A 24,975-nucleotide genomic window follows, 5' to 3' on the forward strand; every position below is an offset into this window, starting at 1 on the left:
TGTGTGTGTGTGTGTGTGTGTGTGTGTGTGTGTGTGTGTGTGTGTGTGTGTGTGTGTGTGTATATATATATATATATATATATATATATATATATATATATATATATATGTATATATATATATATATATATATATATATATATATATATTTGGCTAATGCTGTCTGTCTGTCTGTCTGTCTGTCTGTCCCACCTTGAAACATGGGGACGCTTCTCGGAGAGAAACAATTTTTATGTAAAAGTTCCTTCAAATTCACCTAAACCTTGAGGAACATTATGATTTTTTCAATCAGACCAAAAAAAATTGAACTTGGGCGGTGCATAGGTAACAAGCCGCTGCCTCGTTTGCTCCCAAAAAGGTTTTTTTTCTTTGCTGTTAAGAAATGTATATCCTCCCATTTGGAGCTCTTTCAAGCAGCGCAAGACTAAAAGAATTCTTTCTGTGTACAGTCCTTCCCGATTCTATCTGCAGACATTGCATGACATCATCACCGGGCACTGAAAGGTCGTATTCAGATTTCACTCTGTTTCTTTGTTTTCTTGTTTGTCTGGGTAATATCTTAGCCATCCTTTGAGCTCAGAAGCTGATATTTGGATAGAACAGTGACCAAGTGATTTGGTGAAAAGGGTATTTTTGATTTATTGATCAATTACTTATTTAAATTTTCGATTAATTACTTAATTTTCAAAAAGTTACAGATTCGGATGAAACAGTGGTGGTTTTGGTATGCTATTGGCCAATAAAGAAATTAATTACTTTACGATTATTATTTATTTATTTATTATTATTTTACGCAATTGATCAATCAATTAAATCATTGCACACCACTACTCCCTTCCAATTTTGTCTCCAAATGCTGCACGGCAGCATCGCCAGGTGCCGAAGGCGCTCTGGCAATGTCATGCGCTGGAGAATGTTATTTATTTACTAGACGACCCGTGAACCCGATGGGTTCCCGTTGTGACAGCGGTTGATTAAAAAAAATCATTTCAACAACAACAAAAAAGATAGCTCCAGCGAACAATACCGCTGAGGTTGTTTGCATTGATCAAATAATCCCGAAGAGTACTTCACTGAATCGGGAATTGATTTTTTAATATTTTTTTTCGTTGCCCGATTTTAACGAAACTTGATATTACGCGTCAATGTGAAAAAAAAAACGGAGAAAAGAAAGTCAAAGAAATTATTGTGCGTAATCTTCTAAACACAATTTTATTTATAAATGAACACGGAAGTATTTCATCAAAATGGCGATGTTTATTTTATGCTTAAAAATCAATCGTTCTTTGTCTATACTAAATGTTTTAGATTTTAAAATAAATCATTTCAAGAAAAAAGCAATAGATAGCTCCAGCGAACTATACCGCTGAGGTTGTTTGCATTGATCAAATAAGCCTGGAGTACTTCATGAATGGGGAATTTATTTTTTAATAATTTTTTCATTGCCCAATTTGAACGAAACTTGATACTGCACACCGCAGGAGAATGGTGAGTAAGGTGGGCCGAAAATGTTTGCACTATCGTGTACCGTTTTGGCTGTATTTTGGGAACATACATACATGCATACATACATACATACATACATACACACATACATACATACAAGATGAGAGTTTTAGTAATATATAGATTTGGCATGGGAGCGGTGTACTTTTTTGTGCACATTGTTGAGGCTCGTATGAGAGCTAACACACAACACACAGCAAGGAGGGCATGAGACAAGAGGGGTAGGAGAGGGAAGGACAAAACAATGGGGAACAGAGACATTAGGAGATCTGTGGGAGGGAGAGGGATGGGCGGGGAACACGGAGTATACAAGATGGACATTACATGGACTTTCAGGAAGGAAAGCAGGGAATTTGAAGGAGGTTGGTTTGGGGTCAATTAATGGGGGTAGAAAAAGATCGAGGTTTTGGATGGGGGAAGATAGGTGGTGGGTGAATGGCTGTTTTGAAGGCCTGGAGGGAAGAATGGGATTGAAGAGAATGTGGGAATTTATTTCAAAGGTGGGGAAAAAGACGAATGAAAGAGTGAAGGTGATGTATGTACCTCTACTTGTTTTGTTTTTTTTCATGTCGTATTTTTTTAACACGGGCTTCTGCTCGTCTTATATAAAACTAGAGGTCTTATCTTTCCAAACCTGTTAAAAAATGTATTATTCCATTTGTCAGTTGAGCAATCCTGCCATTTTTTTAGGAAGCATTTCACTGCCATCCCGAAGTTATCCTGAACACTTCATAGACAACCACACCACATGCTATCCACATGGAACCAAGTTTGGACTTGGTTCCATGTGGATAGCAGATCAGGTGGAGCAGGAATCTTACCTCGTATCCATGGGGCAGTCATTGGTGAAGCTGTTTGGTTTTATTAGCAGTAATGCAACGACTTAGTAGTTCTCCAAACACGAGCTTGGGTTCCAGAAACTCAGAATCCAAATCCTTAATATTGCTTCCTTCAGTGATATTTATACGCACAAACTCTGCCACACCAATTCAGTATCCTCACCACAAACTACACCAAAGATCCCCACACCAATGAATAGCTGCTTTGTTATTCCCAAACTAAAAAAGAAACAAACAAAAAACGACTTGCAATCGGCTCCGTCTGTCTGTCTGTCTGTCATGCCATTTCCTCCGAAATTGTTGTACAGAAATTCACCAAACTTGGTAGTTATGATTTCCACGTGGCAAGAAGGTGTAAGAGCAGTATCATTTTTGGCACCACCCCTTGGGGTGGGGTGATAAGGTCAAATACCAAAAAAATGCAATTACGGGCACATTTTAAAACATTTTCGAATTAAACTTTGTATATGCAATCAACATTGGGGGACGGATGAAATATGGAACGATTTTCTGGATATGAATCCCGGTTCATGCCCCAGGGGTCACAGGGTGACTAAGGGTCACAGGGGTCAAAACAAGGGAAAAAAAATCATCGCAAAAATTGATGTTGGGTCATTCCTGGTGGAAACTTTTTACCACATTTCAACTTTTCTTTAGGTGGGAAGTGTGAGGATTTGCATTGGCGCCTCATCGATTTCGCTCTCGGTATTTTTGTCATTTGTGGGTGGTTGGGGAGGGGGTGGGGTGGGGGGGTGGAGGTACATCAACCATTCGTTTAGTCTGCACGTACCAAATTATTTTGAAATGGTATTTCTTTTTTAATGGCTGGTGTGGGATCGATTCCCATGGTTTCTCACGTGCCAACCCACACTTGGCAAGTATGGCGAGTATGCAAAACACCATTTAGCACGAGTTTAGAGAGGCTTTTAACCTGAAGTGGATTAATATCAGCCAGTTTATGGTTACAGTTGATGCTGATTGATTATTGACATACGTGTGTACCTTTTCTAGGGAATCTTCCAACAGTTTGATTCTGACAAGTCTGGGAGCATGACATCCTATGAGTTACGCTTGGCAGTTAATGCAGCAGGTGAGATTACCTGGTACATTATGGCAAAGTTTGTTTTTCGTATCTTCCTGTAATGCACACTGGTACATCTGCAGAGATATTTGGTGACCTAGAATTGTTCTGTTTATACCTTGGTGTCAAACTTGTGAATTTGAGCTTCTCTGTCTTCATATGGCATTTTCTACTTGCTCCCCTCTCCCCACCCCAACTGGTCCATTTGTGGAGTAATCAACCTGAATCCATCAAGTCTTGTTCTTCCCTCCAATCTTTTTCCCCTCACTTATTTTAATCTCTATTATGACCTGTGAACCTTTCTCTTCTCGCTGACCTTTCCCTTATGCCCACGTGTACCTTTTTACCCTCACCAGAGAATACATTACATTTGCATCCGTTTGTTAGTTTGTCTGTCTGTTTGTCTGTCCGCATATAATGTTGCTAATGGAGGCCAGAAAAGCCAGCTGGTAGTAGCCAGTATTACACGTTGTCATTTTTTTCAACTGAGTACCTCTATAAAATATGTTCAATGAGAATGTTATTACATTTATAAAAAAATTTAAATTCTCATATCTGGATCTGGATTCGGATCTTCACCAAAATCGAATCAATTCGTCCTTGTCACACACCTAATGTGTCCACTAAGTTTATTCTGAATCCGTCCACAACTTTTTGACATATCATGCTATGTATCGTTTTTGGCCTGATCTCTCAATGGTGAAGAATCACTTTTAAAAATTCTAGTAGTAAGATCCGGATCTTCACCAAAATCTCATCAGTTCGTCCTTGTCACACACCGAACCTGTCCACAAAATTTCTTCCGAATCCGTCCACAACTTTTTGACATATCCTGCACACAAACAAATAAACTGACAAACAAACAGACAGACAGAGATGAAAACATAACCTCCTTCCACCTTCGGTGGCAGACGTAAATATCTACAATTAGAAAGCGAGTCAGTCTATAAAAGATGTACATTTATAATGGAAGTATATCTATAAAGTATGTACAATTAGAATGTGAGCATGTCAATAAAGTATGTAGTATTAGAATGTGAGTACATCTATAAAGGATGTACTGTGTGAAATGCAAGTAAGTCTGCAGAGTATGTACGATTAGTCTATCACAATGAGAACACGTATATAAAGTACGTACTATCAGAATGCGAGTACGTCTATAAAGGATGTACTGTGAGAAATGCGAGTACGTCTATAAAGGATGTTCTATTACAATGTGAGCACATCCATAAATTATGTACTTCTTCTTACATATGGCAGCTTGGCTGCCGGTGAGCTATTATTTTGTTAGGGCGTGACTATACCACTGATGCTATGCCCCTATACTGCACCAGTACACTGGTACTCATTCTGTCAACATTGGAAAGATGACAGGCTCAGTCAACCACACCTGGTGTTAATTCAGTGGCCAACGGGGCTCAAACTCAGAATGCTAAGATCCCAAGCCAGCCACCCTAACCACTAAGCCAACACCAGGCTTAATTGTGTACTCTTAGAATGCTAGTATGTCTCTAAAGTTGGCACTACACTATTAGAATGCGAGCATATCTAAAAAGTACATACTGTGCTATTAGAATGCAAGTACGTCTTTAAAGGATGTACTGTTAAAAACGTGAGTATGTCTTTCAAGTAGGTGTATTAATAATGTAAGCGCATCTATAAAGTACGTACTATTAGATAGTGCATACTTCTAGAAAGTACAGAACGTGACCACGTCTATAAAATACATACAGTTGGAGTGTGAATCTATGCAATAAAACCAAAAAGGTTTATTTTTCCTCTGTATGAACATAAGCTACATTGCCAATGCATCGACTACACACCACACACCACACACAACACAAACACACACCACACAAAACAAGTCCTGGCGAGGGTCTGTAATCTTTGGTTGCTCTATCTAGTTCATTCCCCTGTCCTTCCTACTTGCATGTCTCACATTTGCCTTGACTCTCCTCTTTTTGTGATGTATTATATACGTTTGTCTGTGTTGTTGTTGTTGTTGTTGTTGTTGTTGTTGTTCTTGTTTGTCTATAATTTGCCTGTTTTTTCCATGCTCCCGATCTGCTTGTTACTCTGATCCACCGTGGGTGTATTGGCCTCACATCCTCATAGTTATTGTTGAGCACTTTCATGAGCATTATCCTCTGATTGAATTGTAAAAATAAAAGCAGTTGCTGTTTGGTTGGCAATATTAGGTGAAGCATTTTTCTCACAAACAAAGTTGGGAATGTCTGAAATGGTGTTACCATGAAGTTTTGTCAGTGATGGAAATGGGCTTCAATCGCTGTGTGATTTTAAACATGATCTTTCCATGCTTCCTGGCAAGACCAATCAGTTAACATTATTGTGGACCATTTGCAATTTTTCAGGTTACCAAATGAACAACCAGCTGTATCAGATAATCAGCATGCGTTATGCTGATGAAAACCTAAACATCGACTTTGATAACTTCATCACATGCCTTGTACGGTTAGAAGGCATGTTCAGTGAGTTACTATTTCCATTAATACTTTCTCAATCATTTTTCCTCCTTATGTGAATGAAGATAAGCAAAAGTATAATTGAGCCAGTGAGAAGTAAATTGGCTGGGTCTCATATTGAAGGCCAAATTGAGTGTAGTGTTCCAAGTAATCTTTCAAGGTCAATACACCTTTGGGGTTGACGTCAGTTTTCAACAAAATGTTTGAGGCTGATTCAGATTTTATTTATTTATTTTTTCATTGGGGTTGAAAAAAGATTCTAAATGGGGAACCTGAACTTTGAAGTCCTTTTCCTCAGAAATTATCATGTTGGATAGCCCAGTTTACTTCTCAGAAGCTCAATTCAATTAACATGGCCATCAAGTTAATGTCCCGAAACATTTTCTATTATTATCATTACTAAAGACAATGATCAATGTCCATAAATTTCATTTAAAGCAAATATATTTTCAGATATATCATACTTTTGTTTTTGTCTTTTTGCCCCAATGAAATCGATGTAATTCTGTGATTTTAAGTATGAAAGAAAAACACTCAAGCAATATTGCCAATGACTGCTGATGAGATCTAGTTTGCATGAAAAAGAGAAAAGCCTATGAAGATGATGATAATCTTTCAAGATGCAGTCAAAGACGTTGGTGAACTGCGCCAAAGAAAATTGCCAGAGCTATTTACAAAGTGTCTGGAAGATTAAAATAAAATAAAAAATCTCCCTAACTTGGAAAAAAACCCCTCACAGTTGATACAAATCCACACACAAAAAAGGAGATAACTCGAGCAGGACTCGAGAGAGCGCAAACCTCCGCCGGGCTGAACAGCTCTTGCTCCAGCTTCTCTGCTCGAATTCCCTGTTCCTTTTCTTTGTTTGCATTTTTTCCAGCTCCGACTTTCTTCCCGCCAATGTCTCTTCATCACCTTCTGGGCTTCGCTTTTGGAGGACTGCAGTTCAGCACGCAACGCTCTGATCTCCTGGCGTAAGCTCTCTATCAGATCTTTCACCTGAAATCACCATTACTGGACTCACACGCTCAGCCAGCACAGATTCCCTCGTTTCTGGCCCCTGTTCCCCATCGCACCAGAGTTGCTCCTCCATGGGACGGGAGACTCGGAGACTTGGATCTGGTATGACCTAGGTGAGAGGTGCCAGACAACACTGTCCAGCCTGTGTCATGGAGGTAGCATGTGGTTGATTCAAAGATGCAGAATTTGCTTCAAAAAGGCTGAGCTCACTGTCATTATCGGCAAACAGCTCCACTGTCAGCTGAAAAACGGCGCCAATGCCACTCTCTCCCGCAGCGCAAAGCTCCCCATTTGTCACTGCCAAGCCAGATGGAAAAACCGGCCATCCAATGTTGCAGTCAACTTTCTTTATGATCAATATGATGTAGATGGACACAAGCCAACCACAACGGACATGACGTTGGCTCTACACATGACCAAGCTCCTTTAATCAAATAACTTGAAGTGAGGAATCCTGCAGAACATTGCAGTGTTCACCACGCAAAAGCTTGTGGAGCAAATTGCAGAACTTCCAGCTGAGAACAGAGTTGCTGGAAAAGGAAAAAGTGCCTGCTACATTCCAGAAGGTGTTGGCACCTTGTTCTCGGTGGGTGCCCAAGATGCAAATGCGGACCTGTTTCTCTTCCAAGCCTGTACTTGACTCACTCTGGCCGAATTCAAGAGGAGCCTCCCGCTCAGCCAACAGGAAGTCATAGTCGCTGCAACTCTCCTCCTCTACATGTTCTGTAAGTGTTCAAACATTGGCTCTGCCAAATCTGCTTGACCCTGTTCAGGAACAACCCCAATGTCAAAGTGCAGTTAGTCCAACTCAACTTCATACAATTCAGTCAATCTAAGCATGGTCTCAACAGAACCATCCATGTCACAATTGAGATTAACAGAAACTTTCCGTTCCATCACCTCTCCCTTGATGGTAGTGTCCCAAGTGTTCAGCTGCTCCTGTAACATCTCATTCATCCTTTCCACAGTCAATTATGGCTCCCATAAGCCTTTATCAACTAACACCTGCTCTTGTTCTGTTACACAAGTTTTCAACTTTTGCACGTCCTCGGTCAAACCACCACCCTGACACTTACAAAATCCAAATTCCTCTACCTGTTCTGTAGCATCACGGCATCCACACGGGTGCGATATCCTTCCAGGTCCTCATTTACCTTGTCAATTATTCGATTTTGCATGTACCGTATATTGGTTAGTCGATTTTGTTATTCTGTCTGTTGGGTAGTCGATCTCGTCCAAAAATAAAATTTTATCAAAAAATTTTTTTTGGGAAATTTGTTCTACCCTTATTATCGGTATTTCTGTTGATATGTTTGTCTGTCTGTCTGTCCCTCTGTTCGGTCCAGTGCTCCGTTAATACAATGGCGATTTCAATTAAACTTGGTTGGTAGGTTCATACCATGACCTAGTTGTGTGCAAATGAGAACCGTTGCTATGGGCACCACCGTTGCCTAGCAACGGGACTGAAATTTTTGAAAAATCATAAAAAATTTATTTTTTAGAAAATCAAAAATCGGGCCAAGAGCGACTGTGGGCAGTACATTCAGCCATATTGTCAAAAATTTCCAGCCAGATCCTATGAAAACTGTCAGAGAAGATAGACTTTGAATGAACCCTGGTCGAAAACAATAAAAAAAACTAGAACGGGCACTCAGTAGAGCGCATACCTTCGCCAACGCTACATTTTGCCCCCCCCCAAGAAACCGTTGATTGTGAGGGTATTTAATCCCATACCACATCTGCCATCTCATATGTGTTATGATGGCTTAAAAACATTAAATTTCCCGCTGTTTGACACTGATTCACGTACATTGTACAATTTCTGTATGAACTCCCTGACCTTTTTGGGTGTCGGTGTAAAATCAATCTGATGACAACTGGTCACATTATAAGAAATAAGTTCAGTGACACCCTCCCCCCCCCCCCCCCCAATGCTTTAAACTCACCAATAAAGTCACTGTCAAATATTACACATCACAGGACAGGGAATTGAATTCGAAACATTTTGAATCTACTTACATGCAAATTGTATAAGAATTGACCGCGTTATGATAATAAAGGTCGTTGACCCCCCTGACCTTTGACCCAAACCGCTAACAAATGTAATGACGTCATTGTGTCATATCGTATATCACAAGATTGGGCATTGAATTCACATCTTGGCATTGGTTGCATGCAAATTGGATAAAAATCGACCGCACTATGGCAAAATGACAATTTTGACCTTTTCATGACCTCGACCTTGACCTTTGTACTCTTAATTTTGTAATTGGTATTAGAGTGTGGGGAACAGAACAGTCAACATTTTGGTGTTGGTTTCATGCAAATCAGATAAGAATTGACCGTGTTATGACTAAAACCGCACATTTTGCAATGTCGTGACCCCCCCTGACCTTTGAGTCCCAACCGCTAATAAGGGTTATTACGTCATTGTGTCATGTCACATATCACAAGATGGGGCATTGAATTCTGAACATTTTGGCATTAGTTGCATGCAAATTGGATACAAATTGACCACGCTATGGTAAAAAGACGATTTTGACCTTTTCATGACCTTGACCTTGACCTTTGACCCGATCGCTCCCAAAATCTAATCAAATGGAACTCGGATAATAACCAATCATCCCACCAAATTTGCTGCGATTCAGTTCAACACTTTTGGAGTTATGCGAATAACAAAAAAACAAACAAACACATATTCACAAATAAATAAATAAATACACGGCGATCAAAACATAACCTTCGCAACAAAGTTTGCGAAGGTAACAAAGTTCGTTATATCTCAGAGACTATGAGTCAGATATACATGAAACTGGTATGGTAGGTTCATGGTATGTCCTTGTTATGTGTGAGAAAGAACCGTTGCTATGGACCCCTCCGTTGCCTAGCAACGGCCGAAAAACCTCAATGTGGGGGTATTTTAATGAAAAAACAATCTGCAGCATTAACCCTTGAAGCAAGAATCATGAATTTTCTTGTGCTTAATCCTCAGGTCATTCCCCATCGAACGGGCCCATCGCGTCAGGTTATTTTGGGTAATCGACTACCCATGTCCGCCTACCGGCTTGTCTGTCGCCTGCAGGTCACAATTTTAAACCGATTTTCACGAAACTTCACCACATGATAGAGTTTGTCATAAGGAAGAACCCTATTGTTTTTGAGGTCAAAAGTTCAAAAGGTCAACATAGGCTAAAAGTCAACAACTTAGATGAGATTTTTATAATCCTCAATTTTCATCTGATTGACATGAAATTTGAAGAGTATTTTCAAATCAGGTCACTGAATTCAACCACCAATTATTTTTGAGGTCCACATCGGCCGAATTTCTAAAATTGTCAATTTTCATCCGATTAACTTGAAATTTGAAGAGGATTTATATTTCAGGTCACTGAATTCAACTGGGCAATTTTTTTTTAGGTCAACATAGATCAAAAGCTCAACGTAGGCCAAATGTTAACAACATAGGTGAGATTTCTAAATTCCTCAATTTTCATCTGATTGACTTGAAATTTGAAGAGGATTTATATTTCCGGTCACTCAATTAAACCTGCCAATTATTTTTGAGGTCAACATCAACCAAAAGGTCAACATAGGCCCAAGGTCAACAACTAAGGTGGTATTTCTAAAATCCTCAATTTTCATCCGATTGACTTGAAATTTGAAGAGGATTTATATTTCAGGTCACTGAATTCAACCACCAATTATTTTGGAGGTCCACATAGACCAAAAGGTCAACATAGCCTGAATTTCTAAAATTGGCAGTTTTCATCTGATTCACTTAAAATTTGAAGAGGAGTTGCATATATTTGGTCATTGAATTCAACCACCAATTATTTTTGAGGTCAAATTTGTTTTATGGATTTTGCAAGTATCGTGCTCTGTACGACGACTTCTTGTTTTATTTGTTGTCCCAATTTCTTCTTCGAACTTTTCCCCCAATTTAATTCCTTTGTTCATTAATTTCATCCTCCTTTCCAAAAATTTTATTTGATGTTCTTTTAATTTGTTCTATCAATTCACGCATCTGTTTCTCAATTTTATTTTTTATTCCATCTATTTGTTCACTTTTTTTTTTTTAATCCCTTTGTTCATTTTGTCTCCTTAGTTTTTCATCCCTTCGTTCATTTTGTTCATTCATATTGTTTTCTAATCGTTCATTATTTTGGTTCATTTGTTCACTTTCTTTATTCATTTGTTCCATTAATAAATGAAACAAGTCTTGCTTGGACATCACACCCGCTCCTTGCGTCTCATCCTCCACCACTGTGGGGGAGGAAGGACTGACGTTTGCATCTCATCCTCCACCACTGTGGGGGAGGAGGGACTGACGCTCCCACCCTATCATCATCACTCAATTCTCCCCTGGGCTCGCTTCCTTCATTCCTACTACCTTCCCTCTGAACCGCCATTTTGTGATTGTCCGCCATTTCCCGCACAAATTTCATCTCTTCAGAAAAAAAAGAAAAATTAACATTTCCAAGCATTCTCCCCCCCCCCCACCACCAATTATCATGATCAACAATTTCATGTCCCCTGTGAAATGTTGTTCAGAGTCTGAATACCACTCCTGACACCAAATGTCGTGTCCAGAGGGTCTGCCCCTACCTGGACGGATGGCCAAACAGTTCTCCCTTGGAGGCTTCTGTGAGATTCTGGCGCGCACGGCAAAGAAATGCCAGGCGCTTCACCAGGGCAGGGTTTTTACTCTCGAACCTACAACAGAAACACGGACACAAGCAAATTAAATAAATAATGATTCATTTAACAGAAAATCAACAATTGTAATGAAAATGAATCAAGACTTGAGGTAACCTAAATCTAAATCTAATTTTGAGGCACGTCCACATGCGCGCAGAAGCACACACACACACACACAGTCATATAAAATAAATAAATTAAAAGAAATCCCTTTTTCTTCCTTCACGTAGTTGAGTCCAGGCGATCTTTTTGCTGAGGAAGTGTGCTCGGACCGCGTTGTTGCTGTGCGGGTAACCGCACCCCCAAAAATGGCGCAGAGCAATTAGTGAGGCAATATTCAACGTCGGGGCTCCTAAAGTGCAGTGTAGCTTCTTCGTTGACCGCGCTTGCCGATCCCGCCTGCAGAATGGCTCCCTTTGTTGATATACATTAGGCTTCGAGGTCCGTCTCTCATGACCAACCAAGAGTCAATAGCCAGCGTCTTGCCCAGCATGTGGCCAATTTGCCTCAGTATGAATATGAGAATCACACAACTATTTTGTCATGCCGAGAGGAAAGCAAAGCGAGATCCTCCCTCCCAGCCATGTTCCTCTGACTCCCGTGTCCTCTCTCCCCTTCATACGTCGAAGGAAAGCCAGCCATTATGCCCTGCTCTTTCGACCGCTGATCCTACCTCTCTCGCTTCTGTCCCGTTACATTTGGCAGTTGGGGATTGTATCAACATCATCCATAATGGGTACTCGACAAATGGATCAACTTTCGACAAACAATAATCAACAAGATCCAAAGGGGGTTTGATTGTGGTTACTTCCCCTGTGAGCAATTCCGAGCGTTGGGAAGCTATTTGAGCAAACCGATCCCGAGCGATGGCAAGCTATTTAAATGAACCAGTGAGGAGAAAGCGAGCAGGAAGACACACAACTCTGATATATACTTTCTTGGCACGGCTCCTCCGAGTGCCATCGGTGATCCTTGTCAAGCAGCTGAGGCCCTACGACCTCTCGGGGAAAGCACTCTGGCTGGCTGCAAAAAAAAGCCAAACAATGATAATCAGTCACAGACAAGGACGAGATGGACATAGACCCCTCTTACACAGATGCGTAGGTCTGTGCTGCCACACCAAGCAGCCAGAATGTGTGCTGAAAAGGATAATGACTGCACCTCCTCCAGTGAGGAAGGGATCCCTGCCTCACGACAGGACAGCGCTCTACACCAAAGATAAAAGCTAAAACGGTGTCATCTGTTCAGCAACCAACAACTACTAGGCTTCAGACGAATCGTAGAAGATTAAACAACCAGAGCTGGAGCTTAGAGAAGGAAATCGTCCTCCATTGCAAAGTGTATTCTGCGCATGAAGCATGGGGGACTAGCGGTAAAGGAGAAAGATTAATGAACCAATTGAAAACGAACAAAGCTGGCAGCCAAGGCTGAAAGAGTTCCACTAAAGCCACAAATGAGCTATAAGTGGAGGCTGTCAGAGGTTCAGTGAAGATTTTGAAAAGAGCCCTTCGAACGAGGCTACGAGAATGAAACTTCACAGCTTAGTTTGTGAATCACTATCTTTTACCAAAAAATAGGTGGAGATTTTGAGTTCTGGGAGAACTCCCTCCCACCTCCTGAAACCCACAAATGGAGATAACAACCAACGAGAGGTACTTCATCCTATAGTTGTACCGAATGGCTCAACGTTTCGACCAGCAATACGACAAGCCGTACCTCCACTTGCCTTTCTCAAAAGCAAATTTTCACATCCTCCCTTTTTATATCTGGGTGGAGGGGGTGGGCCTACTCAGTTGAGCAATCACAGAGCTGATTCCCCTGGTGCATTGACAAATAGCCATGAACCGAACCAAGACCTAGCTTTATTCGTGCCATGCCAAGTGTGGCTTCAGGGAAGCAAACTTCACTTGAGCATCATTCCCATTAGTGCATGTCTGACGGGGGTGGGTGTAGTGATTGGGCTGTAGAAAATGCCCGTGTCGTTATGGCCACAGGCATTCCCACCCCTTGGGGTGGCAGTGCAGCGAGGAAGCGCCCCCCAACACTCCCTTCCTTGTGTGCAAATGTTCCTTTGTACTGTGCGTGTGTTTGAGAAGCATTATCCTGCGTGATGAATGTAGAAGTGCTGGGAAGAAAGAATTGGGGAAGGGAATTGGACTGGTCCAGATGAATAATTGTCTCTGACATTGAGGGAGCCACCAGCGTGTACAGGGTTGAACGGTTGGTTGATTGTGAATAATAAGAGACAAGATAGTGAAGAGTTGGATGAACGGATGGTTGATTGTGAATAATAAAAGAATGGGTGCATCAAGTGGTGAGGGAAATGGATACAGACAGACTGAAGACAAGAGTAAATTGACTGGGGGTTGAAGGGAAGACTGATGGGGGTGAAGGAGGGGTTGTTGAATTGAGGTTTGGTGAAGTGGATTGTTGGTGTATTGAAGCGTCAAATGGGAGACATCACACCGGCAATACACAGACTAACCTCACAAAGCATTTCCCCTATCAAAACACCTGGACAAAGCACAAAAGTTTACCTACCACATAAACTGATGAAATACGTAACTCATTCTGGGGAATCCTACGTGTACATTAATGCTCTCCCCTGGGGTACATTTCCAAAACCGTAACAATATGTAATGATGCAAGAATGCCCTCTTGCTTTGAAGAATGGAAAGAAAGGTGGAGGGGAGGACAGAAGGTTGGACTGGGGGGTGTTAAGAGGGGAAGCAGTTGGGAGAGGGGAGTTGAGGCTTGTTGTGGAGTGGTTTGATTTATTTAAGCAACATCTTTAGGGAGCACATAACTAAAGAATATTAAATTCCCATGATATTAACTGTTCTTTGGATAATATTGTTGAAGTCGCATTTTACATTCCACGGGTACCTACTTGCCCAGTATATTATCACTGTAATAATCATGGTTTTTGTGGGCTTTTTCCATATTCGAGAGGTTTAAAATAACCCATTTGTTTGTGTCTATGAACCCCCAGGAGCATTTCAAGCTTTTGACACTGATGGTGATGGCATCATAAAACTGAATGTACTTGAGGTATGGATCTGACACGTATGTTAATGTTTGACAAGTTGTGTAACTTAAAAGTTTTTTCTCGAATTTCATTTGTATGAGTGTAATGGTTTTTAAGTTGGGCTGAGAGAAGAGGTATGTGCACTCTTCTTTGAGCTGTCTAGCTTGAGGATGTTAAGCGAGAAGACCCATCTATCACCACCGGGAATGTTAGTTGACGATAACGATCCCAGGGTGCCTTTCGCGAAGAGTAGGGGAATTAACGCCGATTCGCCTGTACCCTGAATAAACTCCAAATTCCTGCCAGTCGAATGTTTGGCCATCTGGTCCCAAATAGACTTAAGATAGAATCGTTCTCCGTGGCTGACCCCACAAGGTGGGAATAATTGGGGTTGGGAAGGAAGAAGGAGAATTCTCTAAGGCATCTCACATAATTATTACATTCTGGTGCAAGAGAATTATCCCCTTAAGGATTGCATTTGATTATGATGGCATGCAACACATTCTCACATGTTGGCTGGTGTAGCGCAACTATTTGATGCACCCTTAAATTTCGGATGATTTTCGATGCATCATGTCACAGCAACTGAGCATAAAACAAGTCTTGAAAAAAAACAACAAAAAGAAAACGATGCAGTCAAGCATTAATACCACTGGAATTTCAGTTTTTTGTTTGTTTGATTGGAGCTTTGTAGGATCTTCAAAGTAAGAATGTTCTACGTTGCACGTTGCAGCAGCTGAATAATACCAAATGAAAAATGTAAAATAGAAAAGCCCACTTAACACAGCAATTGCTCTTAATGGCCAATTTACCTCTTTCAAATTCATCCTTGTATGATGGACTTTTCTAAATTATTTTACGATTCAATACATGATTAAAAAAAAATTCAAAAAGCAATGCACAAATCGCTCTCTGAAAAGTTTGTGAGGAGGGTTTGCGTGGGATGAGAGGGTCGAATGACACTTTTGATCGAATAGCTTTCACAAGCAGAGAGATTCATCAATGTGGGTGCCGTCCCTCGGACTGTGGCGTATTGGCATACGCGTGCAAAGCACAATGCGGAGAGCATTGTGGGGGCGTGGAGGAGTGGTGTTGGTAGTCACGTGTCCACAATGCATATAGTTGTTCGCGCCACTAGAGGCGTGGAGTAGTCTACAGTAGTGTACATCCGGACACGCAATAAACAGAGTTACAGCAACCCTCACGACTCTACGTGCCTCACTGCTCTCCGGACATTACATTGGCGACGAGGCCGTTTCGGATCGACGCGTGCAGAGTGCTTGGTTTTCCTCGGTGTTGACTTTGAGTCTTTGGCCGGAGCAATTGGATTGTAGGGCGCACGGAGCGCCGGGAAAAACAGCGCAGTTAGCGCGGTTCGAGTTCGATCACCTGGCGAGGAGCCCAGGGAAGCGCATCACGAGTTTCGCGCGCCCGCGGCCGCACGCACAGTCTTCGGTGCGGGTCGAGTCCTGCAGCCAGACATCTCGCCGTCGCCTGCGAATTCGCGTCGAGTGAACGGCAGGACGGCTCGAGGATGGCGGAAGGTCGGGGCACAGCGCACGGACGAGTGCCCGTCTTCGTCGGAGACAACTTCGAATTGTTTTCAGAGCAGTTGGGGTGCTATTTCCACGCGAATGATTTAGACGACGAGAGCAAGCGCAAATCGATCGTGCTCGCCTCGCTATTAACGGAACATTATCGACTGCTAAGTGATTTGGTGGCGCCGGACAAGCCCAGTGACGACGGCTGTCGTTTCAGGACGTGGTAGAGAAGATGAAAGCCCACATGGTGCCGGAGAAGTCATTGCAGCTGGCTCAATACCAGTTCGATCACCTCGCGAAGGGTGCGGAGCAGCGCGTCGCAGATTTTGTGGTGCGGGTGAAGCATTCGGCCGTGGCTTGCAAGTTCACGTCAGGGAAGCGTCCAGCTCGACTCAGAGATCGCTTTATTTCTGGGTTGCAAGATGCGAAGATGGTGTCGGCGATTCTGCGAATGCGAGGTGTCGACGTTACATTCCACTCGGCGGTCGAGACTGCTTCAGCTGTCGAGCAGACACTCAGAGATGTCCGCGCCATCGCCGGCCAGGGCGTGACGGGTGATCCCAGATGGGGCATGTTGGGTGACCCCGGGATCCACGCGATGACCCAGGTGCCCCAGGCCACGCGCACGCCTTTCGGTGCGGGCCGGGGGGCGCACGCCGCAGCACGGCCGCACGGGCAGCGAGATGAACACACAGGGGTGCTGGGGGTGTGGAAGACAGCACCTGCGGCGGGTGTGCCCATATAAAAACAGTGTGTGTTTGCATTGTCACAAGGTGGGACATCTGAAGCGTGTGTGTCGAATGGCGGGGGCCGCCGTTAAGGTCTTGGATAGCGAGGTGCGGGACGACCCCAGCGACCTGGAGCGCGGCCTGCAGCCTGGGCATAGCGATCCCGGCGGCCCGGAGCAGGAAATGCAGCCGATGTTGAGCCTGTTTTCAATTGGTCCGGAGGTGACAAGACCAATGACAGTGGAGGTTGAGGTGAACGGGGCACCGATTGTGTTTCGAGTTGAGACCAGAGCGGCGGTGTCGATCATAAGCGGGCGCACCGCTCGTGCACTCCCCGGTCTACGTCTTTTCAGGTCTACCCTCGCATTGCACACGTATACCGGTGAAGCGCTACCAGCGGTTGGCAGGGCACATGTCTTGGTCGCCCATCAAGGTCAGCGGGTTGCGCTCTCGCGGTTCGTGGTGCGAGGGGAGGGGCTCGCCCTTTTGGGCCGGGACTGGCTGGCTAGCCTCAGGCTAGACTGGATGGCGCCAGCCAGTGGCCTTGGACGTCCCGTGCCTTGGACGTCCCGTGCCGGGCACAATCCGGGACAGGTCGCCACTCCGACACAGGATACCAGCAAGCTGGAACTCATTTTGCCGACCTCGGAAGGATGCCAGGCAGAGTGTTAAACTGGGTGTCCCATCTGCTAGCATTAGTAGGTGGACGTTAAACATCCACCACGTCCTTCGCGAAGAGCGGGTGGACTTTCGCCGGCACCATGAAACAAGCTCCAAATTCCTGTCCAACCAACAGAGGGCATTGCATCAGCGGCACAGCCGCATACAAAGCCATTGATACTACCAGCAGCCTTGTGCTATATACGAAAGAAGATCTATAGAAAGTTAATCTGGAAGCTTTGGACTGTTCCACTGAATGCCCATGGTTTGAAGTGATGCATATTTATCCCGCGCGTGCAAAGCAGAAAGCGGGGTTAAGCAATTGGTTCACTTTGTCTGCCTGTGTACCGATGTCAGTCTATGATCCAGGAACAACTTGATTTCAATTTAACTTTGTATTTTGAATACTGTAGAACACAAATCGGAACAAGAACGTGCAGTTTAGCAGTACTTTGGGTCTGAAATTGGCAAATTGTACAGACTCTCGTCCCGATCACTCATGCACAGAGAGGAGTAAGGCAATTTTTAAGTGGTGTAGCTGCTTCCGTACTTGGAATGTCTATCCGGTCATCCGTCAAAATTTTTTTTAGCATGAACACTGAATTGACACAAGGGGTTGCTCGAGCTGCCCAGCATCAGGAGAAGGAAAAATCATTCCAAACAGGAAACTTACTATTTTTCAGGACTTCATAAAGGACACAAACAACAGGCACAAATAACTAATTTAACGTGCTAAATCAGGTGGTGGGAAGAAGATGCATAAACGACGGTAAACTTCCAGAAAAAAAATTTGCTACAACCTTTGAAACATTTATTTTATTTCAATTGAATTATATACTTGAACACTAGAACACAAATCACCTTTTTGGAGCTTTCAAAAATCTCAGTTTAGCAGTACCTGGGAAAACATTTTTGCTGTCTCATTCCCTGAGGGCAGAGTAACTGCGAGATTCAGCATTCAGACAAATATGACAGCACCTAGTACTGCTTGTTTAGTGCAAAAAGCAAAGCAAGAGTTTAAAAGACCCTTCCTACATCCTGTTTCTCAACACTGTGTGGAGTAAGGTGTTCAATGAACTCAAAGTATTTGATGGGATGGAGTTGGTATCAGTTGTGGGTTCACATTCAGATACCATTCCACTATTTGCATTGGTGCTATTTGAACTTCAATCCCAAAATAATTCTGGTCAAATCACCAGTGAACAACAAGTCATCCTTAATAAATTGCATACCTCAATTCAGGTCAGGTATGGGAGCATGTGCCAGAACAGCGCGTCGCTGCGTCCACTTTCCGCCGGTACTCCAGGGGCCTCCGTCTGGCCATCCCCCAGGCAGATGCCAGGCCCATCCCCATCTCCTTGAGATGATGGTCAACCTGTTGCAACCATGAGGCACGTGGTCAGCCCACTGGCCTCCTCCACTCATGAGACTCCCTCGCTGAGAGAATCTGGTGAGCAGGATCAGCATCAGGAAAACGAGCCACATGTCCATACAGCCGCAACTGACGCTCACGGACTATGCAGGTAACAAATCTCATCCGAGTCTCTCTCAGCAACCGCTCGTTGGACACAAAATCCGACCAGCGATAGCCAAGGATTCTCCGAAGAGACCTGGTACCAAAGGAATTAAGTCTCCGTCTCAGATCCTTGGTCAGAGTCCAAATCTCGCACCCATAGAGCAAGACTGGAAGTACCAAGGACCTGAAGACTCGGACTTTCGTCCTCCCGCACAGGTACCAGCAGCGCCACACCCCATGATTCAGTGAATCCATGACTCCCCAGGCCCGACCCAGACGTCTATTGACCTCTGACTCGCAGCCAGCAGAGACATGAATATCACTGCCAAGGTAAGTGAATCTCTCCACGACCTCAACATCCTCACCACAAACAGACACAGACAGGACAGCAGCATCCAAGATGTCACCGAAAGCCTGGATCTTAGTTTTGACCCAAGAAACCCGTAATCCCAACGGCTCCGACTCCTCATTCAGCACCTCGAGGGCCCCCAAGAGGATGTCTAAAGTCTCCGCAAAGATGACTGCATCATCTGCAAAATCAAGGTCCGAGATCTTGACATTTCCAAACAATGCACCGCAACTTGATCTCTCCGACATCCTCCCAAAAATCGAGTCCATACAAGTGCTGAAAAGTGTGGGGGCAAGTACACATCCCTGACGAACTCCAGTAACAACTGGAAATAAGTCAGAGATGGTACCACCACACTTCACAGCACTCTCAGTACCAGAGTAGAGTTCAGACATCAGATCGATCAGTTTTGGTGGCACCCCACGAAGACCAAGAATCCTCCAGAGGACATCCCGATTCACTGAATCGAACGCTTTACAGAGATCAACATAGGCTGCAAGCAGCCCCTGCCGAAACTCTCGTCTGCGTTCGGTGAGGACACGAAGAGCAAGGATACAGTCAATCGTTGACCTCTTTGGTGTAAAGCCTGACTGCTCTGGACGCTGGTGCTCAAGCAGATGGTGGCGAACCCTATCAAGAATTATCCGAGCAAAGACCTTGCCCGGCACTGAGAGCAGCGTCACCCCTCGGTAGTTGTTGCAGTCTTGGCGATCACCCTTCCCTTTCCAGAGAGGGACAACAAGGCCCCTCTTCCAATCAGTTGGGATGATGCCTGTGTTCCAGGCAGAGCACAAAACTGCATGCAACGACACGAGTGCAGCATTTCCACCAGCCTTGAGAAGTTCGGCATGGATGCCACAGATCCCTGGAGCTTTGCCCCGTTTCAACCGGTTCACCGCAGCCCGTGTTTCCACAAGCGAAGATGGACCACAGTTGATTCGAGGGTCAGCAACAGGGATTGTAACACCCTTGACGTCCAACTCAACAGCTGAGGGATCAGCCCGGTACAACCACTCAAAGTAACCGGCCCAGCGGGCCTTCACTTCAGACTCCTCTGTCAAGAGCCTACCACTCTCTGCTCGAACTGCAGTGCTCCGAGGGATGGGGTTGGATGAACGTAATGCGCGAATTCCCCTGTAAGCGGGACGAGAATCACCTGTCCACAGGTGATGCTCTACCCCCTCACAGATTCCTCGCACATAGGCCTCCTTGTCCACCCTCAGTGCACGTACAGTTTTACGCCTCAGCTCCCTGAACAGCTCAGCTCTGCCATTCAGCCTGGCCCTGCGACTCTGGTCAATGGTATCCAGTGTCCCTTGAGAGACAAAATTCTTCTTTGCCCTGCGGTGAGCTCCAAGGCATCCACCGGCAACATCAAGGACGGTGGTCTTGAAGGCACTCCACAACTCTTCAGGACCCCCAAAGCACCCAGACCCCCCAAGTGTCCACTCAGCCTGTTCGCAAACTCCTCAGCTACTCTCTCATCCCTGAGCTTGGCAACATCCAGCCTAGGCTGGGATGGTACCATTCTCCAGGATTTAAGGTGCAGCTTTAGAGTTGCTACAACAAGCCTGTGGTCAGTATTGAGGAACTGAGCACTCCGGTAGACCCTGCAGTTCTGGATCATCCTCCAACGACCGTCAATGAGGACATGGTCAATCTCCTTTGCCACACCGCCAGCGTTGGAATACCAAGTCCAGCGATGAGCTTGTGGGCGCTGAAACCATGAACCAGCCACCCTAAGTCCATGACTTCTTGCAAAGTCAAGGAACTTAGTGCCATTCTGGTTCATAGTTCCTGACCCATGGGGACCAACACACACCTCATAACCATCCCTATCAGTTCCAGTCGATGCATTGAAATCCCCCAAGACTAGAAGTGTATCTCGTCTGGGGCACTGATCAACCACAGACTCGAGCGTGGCGTAGAATGCATCCTTCACGGTGAGATCACTCGCCTCAGTCGGAGCATAGACAGAGACCAGGGAAATGACACCTAAGGAGTGACGAATCCTTAATCTCATAATACGCTCGTTGACCGGTGTTACCTCAATTATCATTGGGGTCAGCTTATTGGACACAGCTACAGCAACTCCTTGGGTATGGTAACCATCAGGGCGACCAGACCAATAGTAGGTGTAACCACCCACCATTATCTCGCCGCAATCCGGTCTCCGAACCTCAGAGAGAGCTGCAATCCCGATGTCCAAACGCTTGAGCTCAGATGATAACAGAGACAGGTAATCATCCTCTCTTAGGGATAGGACATACCTCAATTGCTTGGTTTTAACTGTCAAAATTTAATCTTTATCCATCCATTGGGACCATACTCTGCACAGAGCGTTGGTTCTGCCAAAGCAGTCTCCTTGGCTATTGGGCACAATCCGGGACAGGTCGCCACTCCGACACAGGATACCAGCAAGCTGGAACTCATTTTGCCGACCTCGGAAGGATGCCAGGCAGAGTCAACCCCACCTGGTATTAATTCAACAGCAAAGGGGGATTTGAACTCAGGATCCTAGGATCCAAGCCCACCACCCCAACCATTAAGCCAACACCAGTCATAATCCTTATCGTAATGGCAATATATTTCTTCACTGGATAAATACAAGGTATCTGAACATGCTGCATCTTTATTGTAAAGACTTTTTCATCTCGTTTTTAAAAAATACGCCTAATGATGCTCAAAAATGTAGCGAAATTTGACTCGTTCTACGAATCTTAGAAAAACCCCAGGATAAGTCGACAGACATATAGATTGCACAGTTCTCATGGGATAAGTTGAGTGTATGCAAGGTAATTACATTGTATACTTTTTCCTCTTGACAGTGGCTGCAGCTCACCATGTATGCATGAGAAATGTCCACATGAGGGCCATGACGAGGAGAGGCATTGTCTCGAGCATTATGGAACATTCAAGCAGTCTTCATCCAACTTCAATGATGCTCTGGATGTTGTTCATATGCCACTCAGTGTGTTGAAACCTCACAATTCAGCACATTTGCAAGCATTGAGCAATATTGGATGGATTGACCACCAGTTTGGTTGTGTGATTCGAAGAAGATGCCGATTAATTGTGACCTCATTCCTTCTAATCTCAAAATGCCAACATGAAAATTGAACGAATCGGAGAAAACACGCAGAACTGTGTTGTTTTTCTTCCCAATGAGTGTGGATGGATGATGTTTGAAACAAAATACTGGACCTCATTGTTTATATGATCTGTGCTTCATCTGGTGTCTCCACATACCTCCACCTGTCTCCTGCAAGATGGCACTTGTACAGCTTTCTGGCCTTTGTATTGCATTCCCGAATGTAAACTATGCTTTTAAATTGTTTATGCAGCCGCAAATCCTGTTTCATCACCCCGGCTGCAATATGTACTGATACACAGTCATGATACCATGTTACTCCGAGTGGGATGATTTTCTTGGGGTACCCAGTTCTTGGTTTTTGGAATGTTAGCTGCAGTCCTTTGGGGGTTTCCTTGTCATTGGTCTGTGTTGCTCAGCTTTTTCCTTTGCTTTTAATAATGCTGTGTATCCCTTTTAATGAAATGGTAAATTCACTTGCAATGACTGCAGTGTTTAATGATGTCCCTCGTGGAGTAACCATCATCGGAAATGGAGGTAATGTATCCCTCCCATCAGGATTCAATTTTCTGAGGCATGATTGCTCTTCAATGATGCTCTGAAACAGAAAGAAGATGCATTAATATCTTCATCTGACCCAAGTCGTACAACCTAACAGTGTTACATGAGCAATTTTAAGCATTTCAAGTTGTTACTATAATCTCCGAACACTTCTCCGTACAGTTATTCCAAATAAAAAGTTTTAATTTAAAGATTGTCTGAGAAACATAAAGCTATAGCTTAACTCAAGTCTAAGCTATCTAGCCTGGGTTTGAATCCCGACTCGGCTATAAACTGTCACCCCGATGTTTCGCAGGGAGGGTGAATCCTCAATGTGTGCGCCGGCCCTCGGGTGGATGTTAAACTGGGTGTCCCCGGTATTAGTTAATGGAAAGTTTTTTTTCTTAAAATATTGTTAACGGGCGATACGAGACCGCTGGAGATGAACTCCCAAGACGCCAAGTTCTTTTCTTGCATATGGCAGCTTGGCAGTCGGGTAACTATCATTCATGGGAAGTGCTGCTGTGCCGCTGAAGCTGTGCCCATCGACCAGTGTACTGGTACTCATTTCGCCGACCTCGGAAGAATGACAGGCTGAGTCACCCACACCTGGTGTTAATTCAGCAGCGAACAGGGCTCAAACTCAGGATCCTAAGCCAGCCGCAAAGCCAACACCAGGCTTAATAAGACGCCGAGTCGAGGCATTCCACACAAGTGACTGGTTTGGTTAGGATTTAGTAATCTAACCACAAGGCGGTTTCAGCGCACATGTACGGTTCTGAGGGGAATTTGATTATGCGGTGGCCAATCCTGTAGCTAAAAGTGCACAGAAACTCGCTTTAAAAGCGACAGGTTGAATAAATCATGACTGAGCATGCAAATACACACACGTGTAGATATATATATATATATATATATATATATATATATATATATATATATATATATATATATATATATATATATATATATATATATATATATATATATATATATATATATATATATATATATATATATATATATATATATATATATATATATATATATATATTTATATATATATATATATATATATATATATATATATTATATATATATATATATATATATATATATATATATATATATATATATATTTATATATATATATATATATATATATATTTATATATATATATATATATATATATATATATATATATTTATATATATATATATATATATATATATATATATATATATATATATATATATATATATATATATATATATATATATATATATATATATATATATATATATATATATATATATATATATATATATATATATATATATATATATATATATATATATATATATATATATATATATATATATATATATATATATATATATATATATATATATATATATATATATATATATATATATATATATATATATATATATATATATATTTATATATATATATATATATATATATATTTATATATATATTTATATATATATATATATATATATTTATATATATATATATATATATATATATATACTCCGTTTCCTCTTCGCCTGTGCTCCTGTTAGGGTCGCCACAGCGACCAACCGTCTCCATTTCGCTCTATCCTCCACATCTTCCATTGACACTCCAACCACCCGTCCTACCTAGGGGTCCGCCCTCACCGCATCCATGAACCTCATTTCTTATCCTTCCTCTTCTCCTCGCTCACTCCCAACGGATGTCCTTTGTCTCCAGCATCTCTCATACTCTCCACCTCCAGCTCCGCTTCCCTGTCTCTTTGTTAACTCCGTCCACTGCCTCCAAAACCATACAACATAGCTGGTCTCACTACTGCTCGCTTACATACTTTCCCCTTCACTCTTGCAGCTAC

At 43.1% G+C, this 24,975-nt stretch overlaps 1 protein-coding gene and 1 long non-coding RNA gene across 3 annotated transcripts in view; one reads left to right on the forward strand and one right to left on the reverse strand.

Moving 5' to 3' along the window:
• CAPN3 (calpain 3) overlaps positions 1 to 22,550 on the forward strand; it is a 101,092-nt gene extending 78,542 nt beyond the window's left edge. For both annotated transcript variants that reach the window (XM_085896132.1, XM_085896133.1), the window contains 4 exons: positions 3,357 to 3,435; positions 5,799 to 5,915; positions 14,620 to 14,678; positions 22,278 to 22,550. In XM_085896132.1, the coding sequence (XP_085752258.1) occupies positions 3,357 to 3,435; positions 5,799 to 5,915; positions 14,620 to 14,678; positions 22,278 to 22,304 (282 nt within the window). In that variant the 3' untranslated portion in view covers positions 22,305 to 22,550. The remainder of the gene's footprint in view (positions 1 to 3,356; positions 3,436 to 5,798; positions 5,916 to 14,619; positions 14,679 to 22,277) is intronic.
• On the reverse strand, positions 5,910 to 22,428 carry LOC147020625 (uncharacterized). Its single transcript, XR_015061898.1, has 3 exons — positions 22,292 to 22,428; positions 11,535 to 11,642; positions 5,910 to 7,694 (listed from the first exon to the last, which is right to left on the reverse strand). It is a non-coding gene; the product is annotated as an uncharacterized LOC147020625 (long non-coding RNA).
• Positions 22,551 to 24,975: the final 2,425 nt, after the last annotated feature.

Source organism: Eptatretus burgeri, chromosome 9 (assembly GCF_056783735.1).
Source record: "Eptatretus burgeri isolate ZD-2024b chromosome 9, Ebu_testis_v1, whole genome shotgun sequence".
Lineage (NCBI taxonomy): Eukaryota > Metazoa > Chordata > Myxini > Myxiniformes > Myxinidae > Eptatretus > Eptatretus burgeri.